The sequence below is a fragment of the Crocuta crocuta genome, unplaced genomic scaffold, assembly GCF_008692635.1.
Source record: "Crocuta crocuta isolate KB4526 unplaced genomic scaffold, BGI_CrCroc_1.0 scaffold288, whole genome shotgun sequence".
NCBI classification, from domain to species: domain Eukaryota; kingdom Metazoa; phylum Chordata; class Mammalia; order Carnivora; family Hyaenidae; genus Crocuta; species Crocuta crocuta.
The window spans coordinates 4,433,291-4,452,610 of NW_027532607.1; the positions used below are offsets into that span (position 1 = coordinate 4,433,291).

General features: G+C 48.5%; 1 protein-coding gene and 1 non-coding gene across 2 annotated transcripts in view; both read right to left on the minus strand.

Moving 5' to 3' along the window:
* Positions 1-399: 399 nt before the first annotated feature.
* The window catches only part of PRKCA (protein kinase C alpha), a 405,148-nt gene continuing 386,227 nt past the window's right edge, over positions 400-19,320 (minus strand). The window contains exon 17 of the mRNA XM_077780362.1: positions 400-7,168. Coding sequence (XP_077636488.1) covers positions 6,855-7,168 — 314 coding nt within the window. The 3' untranslated portion in view covers positions 400-6,854. The remainder of the gene's footprint in view (positions 7,169-19,320) is intronic.
* Positions 12,821-12,927, minus strand: LOC144245055 (U6 spliceosomal RNA). Its single transcript, XR_013339156.1, has one exon. It is a non-coding gene; the product is annotated as a U6 spliceosomal RNA (small nuclear RNA).

Genomic DNA, 19,320 nt, shown 5'->3' on the forward strand with positions numbered 1-19,320 from the left:
AGGCCAAGAATGCTGGCCGTCCTGAAGGTGGGTCCACAGTGTGGCCAACACGATGGGCAGCCTCCTCATCAGTTGCTGTGTGTCTCCTGCAGTTTGGGAGTGACGAGCAGAAGCCCCCTGCAGGCAGGGGCCCCCCGGGGGGGAATTCCTCTCCCCACCCCCAGCAGGCGTTCCGCCACCCACTGATAAAGGAACCAGAGAGGGACCTGCCACTACTTTATCCCGTTGACTATTCGGGTTCCAAATCGAAGCACGATGCCCGACGCCCTTTAAGAAGAACCAGTGGAGAGGCACGCACGAAGGGGACGGGGCCCGGGCTCCATCCAAAGCCGGCTGCACGCTTGCTGAAACATAGTCGCGAGGCCACCAAAGGTCCCAGCAAAGAAGACCAAGACCGTGGAGGAATGATCATTATATTTATTTGTACACACTTGCTTCCAAACTACAATTAATGTGTCTAACAAGGCATATCATGCAAACCAAGATCAGAGGTTATACAAACTGAGGACAGCAGTGCAGTAATTTATCACATCCATCTCGCCTGCTTTGAACCAAATGTTTCTGGACAGTTGAATGGCCTCTACGTTTCATCAGTAGGTGTTTATACAGAAGGAAAAACCTCAACCTCCATCTGTTCCTCTTCCTCCTCCATCCGAATTTGGGGTCTTACATGGTGTTTTTCAATTAACGATTTAAACATGACATGTCCTTCACACACACACACACACACACACAATCATGTGGCAAAAGCAATGATTTCAAATGTCTCTGACCACCTATAAAAGCTATTTTGAAAGATCCTGATAGAAAGGATATGAGGCGAATTTTTAGACCATTTAGGCTCAAAAGAATAACTGCCTTTGATGGATGATTTTCAATAGTCCACTAAGCCCCTTGAGAAAAGAATCACATTCTTCCAGGAAGATTATCAACAAAATTCTACGAGCAATCACAGGAATAAATACTCCTAAAGTTAAGCAGAGGAGACAAAGTTATTGAATCAGAAAATGCAAAGCCACCTTTTGTCTTATTTTAGAAAAAACAACAACAAAGGTTCTTATAAATTAGACTTGATAGTTTCTGAAAAGTGGGGTTCTGTCTACTCACATAAGAGAGGATTCAGAAACAGATGCCCCAGGGAGTGTCTGCTTTCTTGGGGACATTGAATTAGATCTGAATTGCCCAGTGGACAGAAGCTCTACAGGGCACCTCTGAATTTTCACTGAATGTGAGACGTGGGGACCCATGGGGACTGGAGACAGAGCTGAGGAAATGACCTGCCCCTCAAACCAAAAGGTAGTCACAGAGCCTCACAGAGCAAGGAAAGGGACCCCAGGGACCCCAGGGGAATGCCATCCTAGGGCCGGGACAATAAATCATAAATAGGGACAATAAAGCTCTCTCTCCTATGGTCCAAAAGTTTCTAGACCTTAGACGGTTATCCCCATTAAAAACATGGAAGACATCAGTCTGCCAACACATTCCACCTGGTTTCCAGCCATTCTGATGTGGACTCCATATACCACTGGCATGGGAAAATCCTGCAGTGGGGGTGCAGATCAGAAGCGCTCCAGCCTGACCTCCTATAGGCTCCGAGGGATTGGAATCTTATGAAAGTGTCAGTAATTTTATTTTAAAAACTTATTTTAAAAGAAGAATTGCGTTATTAAAGTTCTCTATAAAAAAGTACAAATAGCCCAGTATACTCAGTTTTTCTGTTGGAATCAACACATTAATTTCTTCCTTAAGGTTTAAGAAAAAGTCTTTGGAACCCACGGACCTTAGTGTAGGGCCACTGTAAGGCTGTTTGACGACTGAATGAGACTTACACACCGTTATGAACATAAATCAGAGGCACGGGATTCCTGGTCTTACATGATTTCAACGCTTCCAAAGAGTCCCTGATATTAGAGAATTAGCTGAATTGGGGTTGACCCCATTTCTAGATGCCTTCGCTCACTGTACCTCAGGTAACCTTTCCCAATTTTCTGTATCTTTTGCAGCAGAAATACATAGCATACCCTAGATTTGTTGCATCAGCTCAAATGGGAAATGACAGAAATGCTTACAGTCTGGTATATTTCATAAGATATAGCCCAAGGAACTCAAGGGAAATGTTTTAAAAATGATTTCTCCACTTGTCAAATTAGTGTGCGGTCACTAAGTGGCAGAGGGCCCCTTTGTTGTCATTGTCATGGTTTTGTCACTCCTGTGACTGTTAGGACCTGGGTGCCCAGGTCAGTGTCTATTTTCTTGATGATGACTGTTGAGTGTGCTCAGTGGGGGAACCAGCACCCTGCCCTTGCTGGGTTTCAAGGGACAGGAAATGGTGTGATATGTACCCACAGGAACTAGGTGACTGACTTAATAGGACCAAAGTGAGAAAATGACAGTCAGTTGGTGTTGCCTTTCTGAGGCATTTAAAAATATAAGACTCTCACTTTTCCTCCCTCTTCAGTACTGAGAAACCGAATCCCAGCATAAAAGACCCAAATTTGTCCTGCTAAGTGCAATCAGGTGGGGACTGGAGTGTTAGTTACTTTTGCCACCTCCCTATCCATCCCCGGCTGCCATGATTCTCGGCAGGAAGCCACAGAGGAAAATGGGTGGGAACCTGCTGGCTTCCAGCCTATGCTGGGTGGTCTGGCTCTGCTTGGGGGATTGTGAGCCGCTCCAAGGCAGGCAGGGGGAGCAGGCTTCAGGCAGCTAGTGAGGGAGCGGCTGGCATTCAGGAGATGTTTTCTGAGGAGGACTAGACTGTGTTTCGGGCAACAAAATTGCTCTCAAGGACCAGCAGGTGCTGTCAAATCGGTCAACAACCAACAACGCAGAGCCACTGGAGATAGCAGCAGCTTCCTGTGTTAGATGCCGTCTCCTTCCACACCCTCCCGGCTTCCTCCTCCTTGCAGGCATCCTTCTGGTCACCCTCAAGCCCTGCTCTTCTCTAAATGCCTTACTGACCTCGGCCTCCACTGACCTCCCCCTTCTCGGAAGATCAATGGGTATCCCTCTTGGGGTCTGCGCATTCCTTCCAGCAAGTAAGCTGCACGCTCTGCTAAGGGCTGCAACTCAGAGATGTGCTCCCCAACCCTCTGCTGGCTGACATCAAACTTGGCTTTTCACCACCTTTTAACCAGCCATGTCAGGTGAAGTTCCAAAGTGCCCTAGGCTCTCTGATTTTCTGCCAAAATCCCTAACAAGAAAGCCTAACACATCTAAGAAAAGGCAGACAGTGACTCTGCCTTCACCTGTACCAGGTCATGGGGATAAAAGAGACGTAGATGTACTGAAGAGCAATCATTTCGGTTCCTAGCGTCTCCTATCAACCTTTTGACTTGCTTCCTGCCTTCAGGGAACCTCCCCTTGACTTCTGCAGGCTGCACCCGGCAGCACACTCCACACACTTCAATCCAAACCAAGCATCCAGTGCTTTTAGACAAGATGTCAAGAGAAGGGCTGCCAGCCCGCTGGTCTGTAGCCTCTGAGTGAAGTTCTGCCGCTTAGAAGCAGCCACTGTTCGAGGGAAAATAATGCAGGGCAGTGTGGACGGCCTCTCAGAGTTACAGACTGAGGAGTCTGGGGGAGAACGAGCCTGTGCTAGATCTTGCCTGGGCGCTGGACCTCCACGGCCCCTAGTAATATGGGTGGGACCCATGGGCTGGTATTTCAAGAGGCCCCCAGGCATCTGCCATTTAGGGTGCTTTCCTTGTTCTGGACACCAGCTGCAGTCAGCAAAGCGCCCCTTCCCTGGGCTTTTACACCATACGACACCTGTGAAGTGGGGCTATGCCACCATCTTCTATAAATCAATTCCTTTATAAGCTCGTCTAACAGCTGGTAACGGTTACCCACATGGTTTACCCTTTCAGCAGTAACTGTCTTGGCTTCTCAGACCTTTAAAACATTTAGCCCTTATCTAAACTTGGTGCAAAACCATGTACCAAACAGGGTACATCACGGGTAACACTTCACCAGGCCCTGAGTTTTACTGTCTTTCCTTCAAGTTTGTGCTCAAGGCTGCTGTCCTGCAGGCCGAGTGCTGGGCCCCCAGCCAGGATATTTTCTTTTAAAACTTTGCCAGGCATTCTGAAAGAATACAAGCTGGCTGAGATGCTGAGTATGGTTCCTGGAGAATTATGAATAATTTGGAAATGTGTTGGCTGTTTGAGGGAAAGCTTGAGGCTGCCGCTGGTTTAAAAACAAGCAGGCAGCATGGGGCTGGGGAACAAATGGTCATAACCCCATGTGGTCCTTTCTGAAACTTTCCTCACTGCCTGGGGCTTGGCTGGGGGTCCGTCCGGGGGCAGGCCATCTGGCTTTCTTGTTTCTTAGGCTCATTCTATAAACTGGCCCCTTTTTCCAACCGAGTGACGTGTACCTGGTGAGGAAGTGTCCCCAAAAGGTGCACGGGTCAGCAGGACTGCAGTTCTGGGTGTGCTAGGGCCCTTTTTGAATTCTGAAGTCTATAGCCCATAAAAGATGGTGCAGAGGGAGCTCCTCTTTTCCAGGACGATGCGCTGCCTACCCCACCTCTTCCTTCAGTCGAGGCTTTCCAGGACAGACTGGTTCTCTCATCTCAAATACCCTTCTGTGGTTGTATGTTACACGAATTTTGGACAAACAGCCAAAGAGTAAAAATGGGGAGGTGCTTAGCTGGGAGGTTCGTTTTGGGGGATAAGGGGAAACAGGCCCCTGTAAGAAATGATAATTGCTTCCATGTTTTTTCCGTTGTAGGAGGCTGGCGTCTCTGAGGACCTTGCATTGTTAGCACAGTGTCTCACCACAGAGGTGTTCTTCACAAGACTGGAAAGGGCAGTTCTAGCAATAGGTGGAAGAAAACCTGCAGCTTCTAAAGAGTCTGCTGATAGAGCCAGGGTATGGCTGTTTCCAGAGGCTGGTGGACCGGACGGTTTGTCTCATCAAGTCTGTAATGTACTGGAGCAAACGGCGAGTCGTTCCGGGGGTGGACAGCGTGCTCCTGGTGTGTCCATGCACTCATAGCAGGATGGGCGTCTTCCCATCCCTCCCACCCCGAATCACTAGCAGTAACAAGGCTGAAAAGGAAAAACCAAAGTCCCAGCCCAGGGGCTGCAACAACATCACACACCTGCACAAACATACTAGGCATATGGGAGCCAAACACTTCCCGCTGTCCCCAAGGAAGAGTGGAATAGGAACCAGAACAGAAGATGGTGCTAAGGAACTAGGAGAGAGCGTCATCTCAGAAATAATCCTCAACAATCAAACTTTTGTTTGCAGGTAGAATCAAATATATATATATATAGATAGATAAATATATATATGCGCCTAATTAATCATGTAAAATAGCCATTCATTTTTAAAATTAGATCTACGATAGGAAATTAATATATCTGTATATCTGATACAATGCCAGTGTGCAGGGTATGCATGGGGTGGGGGGAGAGGAAGCACAGCAGAAAGGAATTAAGCTAAAACTTAATCATAAAAGCAGATTAGAAACAAGAGCCTTCACAAATATAGCACAGTTGTGTCTTATAAAATTATTATAATACTCTCTTTATACTTGATACGATTATATCAATAATATAGATTTGCTTGTTATTAAGGTTTATTATAAACATGCAAAATTCATTGCATGATGCATTTGCAAAACATATTAAAATCCTTCTAGCAATAAAATATCTTTGAGCTGATGTGCATCCAGATTTTCCTGATTCTACAGCTCCAGGTGTGTCATTCAACATGATCTGGAAATGGGGACCAAAAGTGTATTGGTTTCCATCCCTTGGTGGATGTCAGGGGCTGGAGATGGGAGGGAAATCGATCAATGGAGACTTATGCTACAGTCAACACTCTGTTAAGTTACTGTACACCGTACTCTCATAAACGACACCGCAGCCTATTAAATAAATAAGTACAAAAGGGAATGGGGCATATGCTTCAGCTTCTTAGGAAGTAGGTAGCAAAATATTGGTTGGGGTGGGGGTTGGCTAACAACACTCGTGAGTAGTGGCATGATTGCGGATGGCACCCTGGATCACAGAATAATCTCCCAGAGATTAAAATGAACATACATACACACTGGTTTATCCTTGATCTGAAATGATTTCACATGCTGATTTAGCAAAGTTCTTAGATTTGGCCTCTTAGAAAGAAATGCAAGTATCAAGATAATTTATCATCTAAATAGGGTAGCTGACAGATTCACCAATGTTCCTCTGAGGTTTCTGTTTTTTAAAACCAGTAATCACCGAACCATGGTTTGGTTAAGACTGTCAATGTCTGGTAACAGCTTGTAAATGACTCACCAGTAGGGACTTGGTTCATCTCAGCCTCTTGAATTCTAGGGTCTGTTTCCATTGAGGCAGAGAACAGAAGCAGCAGGTATTTCAAAGTCTCCCCCACCCCAATCCTGCCTGGCTCACATTCTAGGGTCCCCATTCTTTGATTCCAAAGACATCTCGGGTGGAGATATTTCTTGCCCACTGGACCGGGACAGGTTCATTTTAACATCTCTGGTTGGGGAAATCCCAATGGTGGTAACTGACAGAGGGCATGGAAAATATATCAAATCGTACCAAAAAAGGGGGAGAGTTTGTTTTTTAGGAACGGTTAATCTACAGCCAGATGTGACTTCTACATAATTAAACTGAACACTGTACATTATACCATCTTCCACTAAGATAATGTTCTTGGTTGTAAGAGAGAAACCTTGAGCAGTTACTCACATTTGGACTAATAACCCTAAAATTTTCAGGCCTCCATCTGGAACAAGAGAAAAAGGCCATGGCCTTAAAATTTTAGGGTTAAGGATAATTTCCCACTGCTGGAGGGCTGGGGGCTGGGGAGGCGTTAGTTCTCGGTGGTGAGTTTCATACCGCACTCTGTAAGATGGGGTGCACAAACTGGGGGTTGACATATGAGAACCCCTCAAAATCAGACTGGTCTATGTTAGCAATGACCAGCTGATCAGGTGGTGTTAAGACAGGCTGCCCTCGCGTGAAGAACTTGTCAAAGTTTTCTGCGCCTTTGCCACACTGCGGAGAAGAGAGAAAAAAGGACAGGTCAGTAATTATTGTCAAAGTACAGGGAGCAGCTCTCTGAGAGGCCTCTGCAAGGAAGAGCGTGGCCCCGGGAAATTGGGCTTGGCGAAGGAGGAAAAAGAGGTGAAGAACCTGTACACCTACTAGATTCAAAAGCCAGGCACAGCAAACAAAAATGCAAACTCACTTGGTTGTAAACCCTCAAATACCCTCAGAACTGAACCCTCCATGGAAAGGCACTGCTGATAGTAAGGCAGCAGCAAGGACACAGCCTGTTTGATTTCACTTTCATTTCTTTTTGTTTGTTTTTGTTTTATTTATTTCCAGGAGAGAGAGAGAGAGAGAGAGAGAGAGAGAGACAGTGTGAGCAGGGGAGGGTCAGAGAGAGAGGGAGTCACAGACTCTGAAACAGGCTCCAGGCTCCGAGCCGGCAGTCAGCACAGAGCCCGACGTGGGGCTTGAACCCACGAACCGCGAGATCACGACCTAAGTGAAAGTCGGACGCTTAACCGACTAAGCCACCCAGGCGCCCCTCACTTTCATTTCTTAGAGCAAGCAGGCTAGGAGCATGATGCCACACGCACGGGGCCACGGGTCACTGTCCGTGTTGAAAGGCTAGGATGTTGGGTGGAGATGCAGGCAGCAACTTCAGAACCAAGAGGCTGAGATTACTGTCCCACATCTGGTTCTTTGCAACCATACTTGTCATAAAGTGAAAGCTGTGTTACACTTGCAATTGGGAAGTTCTAAAAATCTCATTCAACCAATATTGAGAGAGGTGTGGTGGCAAGGTTGGGACATTCACCCTTGAGCCCAGCTGGGCTTCAGTATATCTAGATCTGTCTGGTCAACTGGCAGATCGGTTGACACTCATAGGTGGTCTCAAGCTGGAGGGGTTTGCTCTGGTGCCCTGAGTAGGCAGAGCAAAGCCTGCTGTCTGTCTTAAATATTCCTCTTTTCCAGGGTGCACCAGGGCACTCAATGCAGGAGGGGTTGCACGCAGAGCTGCCCTGTTAAAGGCTCAGAGAACGATGGCAGCATGCACAGCACCACTTGGGAGCCTGACTCCAAATGGGGGTAGGGGGGAGGAAGGGGTGTCCTCACTTTCTTGGCCACTCAGAGGGCTGTGCCATGTTTAAGTCCCCAGGACCCCACAGGACTCTGAGACAGGGAGTGTTGGGTTTGCACTAGTGATACAAATAATGGTATTCCACATGTTGCAAATGATCACCCTTCCACCTGCTGGCACAATAGGGCAATAGGGCGGCATTAACTAATTCTGAGTTAGCACAGTTTTAAACTAACCAGGCATTCCAGGGTCTTTAACAGAGGATAGCTCTAGGTAAATTGTGAGGGTGTGTATTTGTGTGTGTGTGTGGGGGGGGATCCATCCCACTCCCTCGAGTGTAAAAGGGGCAGAAGATCCATGCCCCTTCCCTGGGCTGCTAAGAAGGTTAAGGGTGCAGTATTTTTGCACAGACCCCAGCATGCAGTGAGAGCACAAGGGTTGCTGTTATTTTTGTAAGGCTAGTTTAGTCTCACAGACAGTAGTTTCCCACCTCCTCTTTTACATTTTCCCACCTTCTAGAAGGTTTCCTTGAGAATCTAGCTTCATTGTGGTTTTTCCACCCTCTTATCATCAAATAAACCCTGCTCCTAAGTACCTATTGCAGTGGAAGGCATGCCATGAGTTCAAGGTAAGGTCTTCATAACTGACAGCTTCACTTTCTGGGAGTATTTTCATTTTCATGAGTGACCACCACTCTTAGTGGGGGGAGGGGGGAGAGTCCACACAGTGACTACTGTGTAGGTATGTGGATATGGGTATGTGGATGTGGGGGTGGAGGGAGGCGGAGGTATGGGGCCCTTGCAGCCACTCTGCAGAGGCCACATCATTGGGCTTGCTTGTCACATGGTCCTGCCTCCCGCATGTGAGATGGTGCAGTTGTATTTGGAGAGGATGTTTTTTGGGAACTTGATGAATCAATATCCACAGCCTGGACGATTTCATGGGAATCCACTCTAGGTGCTCCCCGAGGCTGGGACATGTGCTCCCTTAAAAAGAGATCATTTGCATTTCTTTTTCTATTCACTAACCACGCAAAGGTGAGCAAGAAAAAACCTTTGGGAAAAGTAAAAGGTGAAGTCTCTAAAAAGAAGAGGAAGGCAAGCCAAGGTAAATGGTCCATCCATCTAACTCTAGGTTTGTTGATGTGTTCTGTGAAAAGAGGGCAGAGGTCTGACCTTTCTTTTGAGTACCATCTTTAGGGTATTTACAGATCATCTTCCAAAAGGAAGTTCTAAAAGCCATGGCTTATCTGCTACATAAACAAGAAAACTAAAAGATGACTCCCCAAGATCTAAAAAGGGGACCACATAAACATCAGCACCAAGAAGCCTGGGGATGGGGGTGGGTGCTTGAGGACATAAAATTCTGAAGCTGCTACCCTGGGGAGGATTACTTCCAAGGGGGGCTGCAGCTTGTGAGGCTAAGAATGGTAACACATGGGGCAGAACCCCTTGCTGCTCAGAGCCACACGCTGTGTAGGCTGCTGGCAGAGAGCTAAGGGGGCTCCTGGAGACCAGGACAGTCTAAGCTCTGCTTTGTGATCACACTGCACAGGAGTAGGGCTGCTGGTCTCAAGACCGTTTGCCACCGAAAACCTCTTCCTTTTCCTTCCCCCTCTAACCCACTCTAGAATGTTCCCTGATCCCAGAGAGAGAAATCACATTCCCGCAAAGGAAAACCTTTCTTAAACCCATTCACTGAGGTGACGGGGCAGGCTGAGAGCAAAGAATAAAAGTGCTGCTCGTGTATTCCAGCAGACCACGGGCAAGAAAGCCCCAGAAATGCTGGAGGCTGAACCTGAGGATCAGATGAGATCCAAGACTCAGAAGAACTTCTTATTCTAAGGGAGCTCCTACCAGATGGATGCACAAAGAGCGGGGGAGGGGGATTTTAATCATAGGTTGGGTATTCTGAGAAACAGAGCTTATTTTTCCACCATGGAGGGTCTCTTAATGCTTTAAAAAAATGAGTCTTTCACAACCCAGTGAAATTAGCCCAGAAATAGACAATTTCCTTTAAGTCAAATTGGAGACGATCTTGACCTACTCATTTTTCAAAATGTTTGTGTGGAGAACCACGACCATCCTCAAATCACCACCATCAATGGCTGAAAAGGAGAATGAAAATCAGCGCTCTTTGGATCCTTGGGGAAAAGACAGACTTCAACAACTTATTGTATTTCAAACATAGGAAAGGTTCTTCCTGTCGTCTGTGGGCCAACCTTACTCATAACCATCAGCTTGTGGGCAAGGCTCAGGAGCCATCTTAGATGTTAGAGGGAGTGAGAGGAGGCACAACTGCTATCTGTGAATGATTGAGAGTGGAGGTGAAAACTGAGGCTGGCCAGACTACAGACATCCTCTCAACCTTCCTCAGGGATGATGCAAGAAGGTTATTACCATGGCTACTGGAAGGGCAGCTTCCACCACAGTGTGTGACAACAGGCAGATTTGGGTTGGTCATGGCCTCAGAGCCCTATGCCACCTGACAACCCATGGGAGCTGCAGGCAGCACTTGCTACTTATTAGCAAAACCTCTTGGCAGTGTGCACCGTCTTCACCTCCAGAGGCAACCCATGCCTGTCAGCAACTCATGCCTTTTGCCATCTGGGATATGAAGGGCCACATAACTCGTGTGGAACAAAGATGGAGGAGAGGAGGGCAACAAGGGGCAGCCCAAAGCCGGCTGGGCCAGTGTGTGAGCCCAGGCAGTCCTCTGGAACTCCTGGAGAGCAGAGGGTGTGGGTGTTTACAGGGCTGCATTTGACCCCTAAGGGAAAAGGGAGGTACAGTAGGGAGAAGGATCAACTAGAAGTCAAAGCCCATGGTACAGCTTTGGGAAAATCACTGCACCTCTTTGGAAATATACTATGGAGATAAGAACATTCACCTTCCAATGCTATTGTGGGGATCAAGGGAATGAGAGTGTGTGCGATCCTTTCTAAATGATCAGGCACGATACAGACCTAAGGCTCAGCATGTGCAGCACACACCCATGTAAAGGGCATGTCATTAATATGTGAGAGAGGACTGAACACTATTAGTAACACTATTAATAATCTACCTGCCTTCCTTCACTCTGGATTCTGGACAGAATTCCTTTGTTGCTCTGACATTCTTATCCACTCAGTAAAATCATAATTGATAAAATGAACCCAGAAGTCAGGCATGGTAAGGATGTGATAAAGCACAGAAAGATACAGACTCCAGGTGGAATTTGGGATGACCGTGCTCCCCATCCAGGGTCCTGGGCAGCACACGGGCTACTCACAACCCTGTGTACCCTGTGGAAGGGCCATGGGGAGAGAGTGAGCCTGCCCCGCGCAAGTCGGCTTCTCGTGATTCTTACCTGGGAGAGGCCACCGAGAATGCACAATACATGTGTTGGTCTCAATTCTGTCCTTTACCTTGGTGTCTCAGTCATGTAGCATATAACCCCACGGTCACTGATGGGAATTAGGGTGAGTATAAGTAGCTCGAAAACACTGCCATTACAAAGCAAAACCAAACCAAACCTGGAGGAGCAGGCAGAGCGCGGAACAAAGCAAGAGTGAAGGCGTGTTGCAAGACGAAGGAGAACGGAAACTTACAGAGGTGGGGATGTCTCTGACAATTACCAGATGTAGCAGGATATGCTTCATCTTAGGGGAACCCATATTTCAAGCCTGACTGTGCGGTGGTCCTTAGTGGAGCGTTAGTAAGAATGCTGCTGACAGCTGTGCTGGCTTTCTGACTCATGGTTTGCACAGATTTCATTTAGTTAAGTAACCAGCACGAGAAGTGAGCGGGAATATTCTGTTTTGAGCTTCCTGGGAGGTGGTGTCCACACCACGGAACCCTCTAGCAAGGGGGCTGGGGTCCCGGGCAGCAGCCCTTTGTAAGATCAGCATGCTTGAGGAACGGTCTTCCGTGCATGACCCAACACAAGCAGGTGCACACGCTAAGGGTTAACAAGTGGGGTTAGTTTGCTCGTTTAGTCACCCAAGGATCTGGAAATGTGCTCACCGAAGGCCTGGATGACCACTGAAGCCAGTGCATTTTGGTACAGAAAGTCTGGAGAATAAGAACGGACAGAGGAAAAGTATTTGGAAAACAGTCAGTGCCTGCCCTGGGAGCCTGAGGGTCAGCATGGTCCGTGTAAAGGATGCCACAGACCCACATGCGCTGACATGGAAACACCTTCCAGATACATTGCTGTGTGAAAGATGCAAGGTGGAAAACGCAATGCGTGGTACCTCGCTGTGTGTATGACCACACGTGCATACAGCTTTCCAAAGGTTACAGAAGGGATAGCAAATACTGGCACCAGTAGTCGGGGGTGGGGGAGATAGTGTCTTGTCATTTTACGTCCATCTTTACTCGCTTAACTATTTTGCCACAGTATTAGTATTTTATTTCATTTATTCACGTTTATTTATTTATTTTGAGAGACAGAGAGAGTGAGCACGAGCAGGGGAGGGGGAGAAAGAGAGAGAGAATTTGCTGTCAGCAAAGTGCCCAATGCGGGACTCAAACTCACAAACTAGTCTCACGACCTGAGCTAAAATCGCGAGTTGGATGCTTGACGCACTGCGCCAGTCAGGCACCCCTAAGTTATTATTTTAATAGTAATTTTTAAAAAAGGGATTAGGACCCTCCTTCACCGCCTACCAACATCACCTGTGGTGAGAGACTGGAGACAGGTTTTTGTTTCTCAGGCAAAATTAAACAAGTACTTGCTTATCTGTTGCCTCAGAGCATATCTCAGGAAGCTGCGTGTCTTCCTTATGCAGGGACGATGCTGATCTTCTCTGTACCGTTCCAATTTTAGTAGATGTGCTGCCGAAGCAAGCACTAGGGCCGAGCCCAGGGCCAGTTCTGGTCTACAGGGAGCTGCCTCTATTGATGGGTTTGTTGATGGACACAGGCTCTAAGCCACCTATTACATGAGTGGATTCTTGTAAGTGTCAGAGCTGTGTGTCCGTGAGGGAAAGGCTTTGGCTTACTGCAGGCCATATTCTATGGAATATAAAGATGCACTCCATTTGGTCTTTCTTTAGGAATGGCCAGCTTTAGAGAATTCAAGGCTCCTTTTCCAAAACAAGATGTTGTGATGCCCATTGTTGTCGGAAATCTTCACTTCGGACAAGGGGAAGTTGTCAGTTCACAAAACTTGAGGCACGTGGGGTCTTGCGTTTATCCTGTCCGTCACGACTGAGCTCCCTGACGCTTGCAACAGAGCTGCTTATTTATACCGATTATGATTTTAAACGTCTCATTCCTTCCTTCCCATTTCTCTTTCAAGTGGAAAAGCATTTGGGAGAGGGAGTAATCAAAGAATAGGCAGCCTCCTTGCCTTGAGTCAACCAAGCAGGAGCTGGGTTAGGCTGGCTTAAAGGCTTAAGTCACAGCTGAGTACACCATGTCATGGCCGATTCCAGTCTCCAAAGGCTGGTCAGTATTCACATGCTGCTGGTGAAGCTCCCTGAGTCTTGAGAAATCTCTCAGTTTTATTTAGCATCGCTCTTGCTGGCATGACTGAAAGGCTGAGAGAATGAATCTACCTGTGACCTGAGAGAATGGAGGACACCCAGCCCAAGGCTGCCTACAGCATTGAGCACTTACACAACCACCCCAGGACCCTCCTTCTTCTACCTGAATGGCCGCTGCTCTGTATAACTACCTCCCTCTGCAGAGTGGTCACTAAAAAGAACACAGTCGCCATGTCCTATGTTTTAGGAAATCCACGTGGAACAAGTAGGTCTAAGGAGGCATCCCATTTGCAACTTACTCTCAAATGGTTCCAAAAAACCCCCAACCACATGTATACGTGCGTCTGTACACACGCACGCTCAGAGATGTACAGAAAGAACGATAAAGCGGAGGTGGTAAATGTGAACACGTAGGGAATCTGGGCAAAATGAATATAGCAATTCTTTATGCTTTTTTTTTTTTTTTTTGCAACTCTTCTGCAACACTGAAATTGGAGGTTATTTCAAAATAAAAATTTTCAAAATTTAAAAAGGCACACTGTGAAGAAATAAATAAATAAAAAGGTACACTGCGCTGTCTTCAGTAATTAAACCAACATCCAACTTTCTAGACAGGCTGAGGACACCGTGAAACACTTCGTTTTGCTGTACTCACTCCACAGGCGCTGCGTGTTTTACAAATGGAAGGTCTGTGGCGGACAGGCAACAAGCAAATCTATCGGCGCCATTTTCCCAACTACATTTGCTCGCTTCCGGTCTCTGCGCTGTGTTTTGGCAATTCTCGCAATATTTCAAACTTTCCCATCATTGTTGTATTTGTCAGGGCGATCTGTGATCAGTGATTACAACTCGATGAAAGCTCAGGTGATGGTTAGCAATTTTTAGCAATATAGTTATTTTTAAATTCGGGTACGTGCATTCTTTTTTAAAAAAGATTTAATGCTGTTGCACACGTAGGAGACCACAGGGTCGTGTAAACATGACTTTTATATGTGCTGAGAGGCCCCAGAATTCAGTGACTTGCTTTATGGCCCACACGCTGCATCGCCGTGGTCTGGAACCAAACCAGCAGCGTCCCTGACAGATGCCTGCAAAGGATTCTTGGGTGACCAGGACAATGAACCTGACCGTGCAATCACACCACGTTGGCACCGACACTTGTACTCACTGTTCTCGTTATCTTTAGCTCTTGCTGCAAGGATGACAAAGTCCTGATGAAAGTTATTTTCCCCCCTCTCTCTTTTTAGTAAAATAAGGACAGTAATTTCCCCAGAAAGGCTCCCTGTGACAGACAGGTCTATTTCCAAAGTGCTCTGCTCATCTGTCAACAATGGAATGTATTGCTCAGTGTTAACCTTATAGATTAATCTTTCTCTCTCTCAAATAACCGTTTAAGTGTCATGAATGCTTCTGGCTCGCCTGTGAACTAGCTATCCTGCTCCTCGGTGCCAATGGATAGAATTCAAACATAAAAAATCAATCGACATTCCACTTCTGACGTTTCTGTGAATGGTTATCACAGGCAGGAAGAACAGGCGTGTGAAGGCGGTTCTTGGGCATTTTATTCACGTGAATAATGCATCAGGTAAAAGCCTGCACAATTCCAAGCAACATCGTATCGGAATCTTGGGCTCTCGTGTGTCTCTAAGGGCACACTCAGTCTTTGAGTTTTCTGGAAAGACAGAAGCAAGGAACTCTCCTTCCCTCAGCGGGTCAAGTGGGCTTGGCTGTGCCACCTGTTCACGGGGGGCCCCCTCCTCGTTTATCTGACGCCAGGGGGAGGACGCCTGGCCCCTGGCATTTCGCCCTCAGCAACTGAACATTAACCTTTTCAGGAGTAAAATCTTCTTTAAACTTTAACAAAAGGTACCTTCCTACCCGGGGTCCACTGAACATCCCTAACAAGCCTCTTTGATGACTCAGGCTTGTTGTCCCGAACCTCAGCCGAGCTGGTCCTTACGTCTGTGCATCAGAGGCTCTTCTGTTGTGTTTTCTTTGAGAGAAAATGGAACCCAGCTTGCTTTGCACCTTTTTTTCCATCAGAGAGAGAGAGAGTTATGTGGCTGCCTCCTCTCTGGGAGAACATAACACAGCTGTTTTTGTTTTACAAAAGAAACCAGTACTCGAGCGACGGCTCTATCTTCCAGGAAATCATCGTCACCTTCATGACTGCACGCGGTGGCCTTCTGGGCTGCCAGGACTGGGGTCCCCCAGGGGGGCCGCCTTGGGGCAGGTTCGTGCTTCCTGCAGGCTCGTCCCTCCCTGCTGTCATATCTGTGCCTGGGCCAGGCACCCTGAACCTCCAGACTCAGGGGAGATGGCCACAGTCCCACACGCCCAGCACCGGTCACTCTCTCTCTCCGCTTTCCTTTTGTGAGTGACTTTAAACAGGACCCGGGCCACGGCGGCACTGCAGATCCTGACCTTACCGTTGCAGTGAGACACGAAGTTCTGTGTGGGGCCTCCTGATGGACTCACGCATCACGACGTGTCTCAGGTGGTGCAATTTCGCATTTTCCGTGGCACTCGGTCTACCTTCAGTGGTGTTGCTTTGGTAGGTAGGAGATTTTCTTTTTTAAGTTTACTTATTTATTTTTGAGAGAGACAGAGACAGCGCGAGCAGGAGAGGGGCAGACAGAGAGGGAGAGAATCCCACGCAGGCTCCACGCCATCAGTACAGGGCCCGATGCGGGGCTTGAAACTACGAGATCATGACCTGAGCGGAAGCTGAGAGCCAGAGTCTTAACGGACTAAGCCATCCCGTTGCCATGTTAGTAGGAAAATTAAAAGAAGACAGGGCATCACGGGAACCTGGTTACTCTGCATAAGCTCTGGGGCTTCCCTCTCCTCTCTCTCTCTCTCAAAAATAAAACAAAACCTGGTGACTTTGGAGTAATCTTTCATTGCAGATTCAAAGGAAAATTAAAAACTAAAGCAAAGCTGAGACTCCAGAGTTTGCAAGCACAAACTTATCTCTAGAAGCACCCTGCAGACGACCGGGGTGCTGGGGCCTTACTGCTGACATTCACAATAACCCTGGGAGCCAGGAGCCGGGAGGGGACCGTCCTTCATCTGATAAATCTCGGCGAAACGGATTCAGTGGCACTTGCTGAAAAAGCTTCGAGCCAACTTCACCAAGACAGACTGGTTTCGCTGCCAGGGCCATTGACCCTGCTCACGTGGTGGTGGTGGGGGAACGCTCCCAAGAGGGGCTCACTGCACACGTGCAGTCAGAGCCTCTGGCGGCACCAGGGCTGCCTGTCTTCTTGGCTGTGCCAGCGAGGCCTGTGTTGCTGCATTTCTCTTTGAAATGACAAAACTGTGTCAGAAAATAATACTCAGCTCTATATTTTACCTGTAAGCTCTTTTGACTGTTTAATCAGCTCTGGATCAGGGAACGACACCTTTCGCTGAGAAAGTGGGGACACATCAGACGACAGCTTTGATACGCTGTTAGCTCTCCTCGGCGGCCAGGCTGACACGGGGCGGCCCTGGTGACGTTGGGACACAGCCGGCTTCCTGCTGCTGTAAATGTCCTCTACCGCTACCCGTACTGTTCCTGGCACGTGGCCTCTCCACTCCAGCATGGCGCCTCGAGACCAGAATGACGTCCCGGAGGCTGCAGAGATGCCCCCTTCCCCCGAGATTAGGGGCCAAACTCTGCTGCTGTGTAGACCGGCGGCGTGGTGTACGGACTGGGGGAAACTGAGCTCTCCCGGGAACCAGAACTTTCTCGTTGGCTTCTCTGCCTTTGAGTCTCTTCTGCCCTGGGACAGAGTCCCCTGCTCACTCCTGCAGGTGCTCGTTCCTAACTCCCAACATGGCTTCGTGTCCCCTGCTGTCCCGTCCGCTGCCCCCGTGTATGCTTGCCGGCTCCTTCCTTTTCTGCATACAGGCCTCCAGCAGGATGTGGGCTTTTGCCTGGGAAAACTCACTGGGAGCAGAGGGCGTCTCTCCTCTCCCTCTGACCAGAGCTCCGGCCCGGCAGGGCCTTAAACCTTCGCTCTAGGGCCTCGGTCCATGATTCGGCTTCTGTATGTGAGTTTGGGGGCTGCTTCTTCACAGCCAGAGGAAACTGCTTCTTTCTTTTGACTTTAGCTAGCCCTCCGTTAAAAAAAAAACAAACCAAACAGCCGCACTCTGGGAATAAATACACACACACACACACACTGCTCCTGGCTCAACTCCCTGCCGCGGCCGAACTCCGCCTGCGGTGACTTCCACGGCCCCCAGGGAACAGCTGCGCACTCCTGGCTCCTGGACCCACGTCCTCTCTTCTTCCCCTACATCTGAATTTAGGGCTGCAGTGTCCACAAAAAAGGGGCGGCCACGCAAATACACAATGTCTTCTGAGGATGAGGTGGGAATAAATACAAGGGGATGTGTTTTACGGCTGACTTTGCTGCACCTCGTCTCTTTCTGCAAAGTGACAGGTAATGGTATTTTGCTTAAGACTTAAAGCAGGGTCGGCGTGGCGCGGGTCCACGCTGGTCCTGTAAGGGAACTGGGCTGTGGGTAAGAGGCTGCTGTGTACCTCTTCTATTTGAGAAGGCTAGAGGAATACAAAAGGGAAAAAAGAAAATCCCTAACAGAACGTTCTGAGTCCCTCTGCAGCTTTATTTATGACTGTCCCCGCCCCCACCTGCCCCCTTAAAATCAGGTTTTGTAAACTGAAGGGAAGGCACCCTTCAGACCTGTGCCCAGGACTGGCTAAGGGAAGGTAGGGTGGCCGACACAGAAGGGTCCTGTTTGAAATGATGACTCAGGCCGGAGTCAAGTGACCTGATTAATTTTAGTGTTTCTTCAGTTTGTTCTAAGAATACCTCGGGAGAGGAGAAGTGGGCTTACCACCAGCAGTTTTATTCTTGGAGTAGAGGACACACAAGCACATTTGATGAGGAAGTTGCTGCTCTAAGAATAAAGCTTCTGCCAACCCGTCAGTGACTTAGCCACCCCAGGAGGGTCCTTTGTGCCTGCTCGTGGGCACCTGCTGGAGGAGACAGATATGGGCTGCGGGACACAGCTGTTCTCTGCCGTCTCGGGAGCGGGGACACCGAGGTGATGACCCAGCACCGGCAGAGATAGTGGCAGAGCTGGAAGGCACGATCCATTGGCCCCCAGAGATGGGACGCGGGGGTGGGGTGGGAAGCAGACTCCCCGGGAAGCACTGGAAAGTGACAGGTGGTGTGAGTGAGGAGGCCCGTGTCTTAAAGACTCTTGGTTCATCTCTAGGGATAGAAACGTTAGGAACGGCCGACGCTGGTTACAACCAACAATCAGGAGACTGGCAGACGGCGGGCACTGAGGTGGAGAGATGGTGCGGTGGGGCAAGGATAGCGACCCCAGAGCCAGAACACCACCTACCAGCTGTGTGTCTTCGGGCAACTTTCTCAGTCTCTCTGTACCTTTGTTTTCTCAACTGTAAACTGGAGACAACAGAACCCCCTCTACAGGCTGGCTGTGAGGGTGACATGAGCGGCTTTGTCAAGAACAGGGCCAGGTGCACATGTTTGTTAAGTAAACGGAAAGCACGAGAGTCCTATGGGAAGGGTCTCGGTGAAGGTGGCAGAGCCAGAAGGGAGGTGGACACGTGCCCTGCAGCGGGGGCCTGCAGAGGAGCTAAGAGCCGCTTGTGCTCCAAGGACAAGGCACACCCAGGAGAGCCGGACACACGCGAGAAGACCTGACGAGGACTCGGAGCAAGAGTTACAGCCCTGCTGGGCCTCTGAGTCCATGAAGCCCGATCCCCGAAGCAC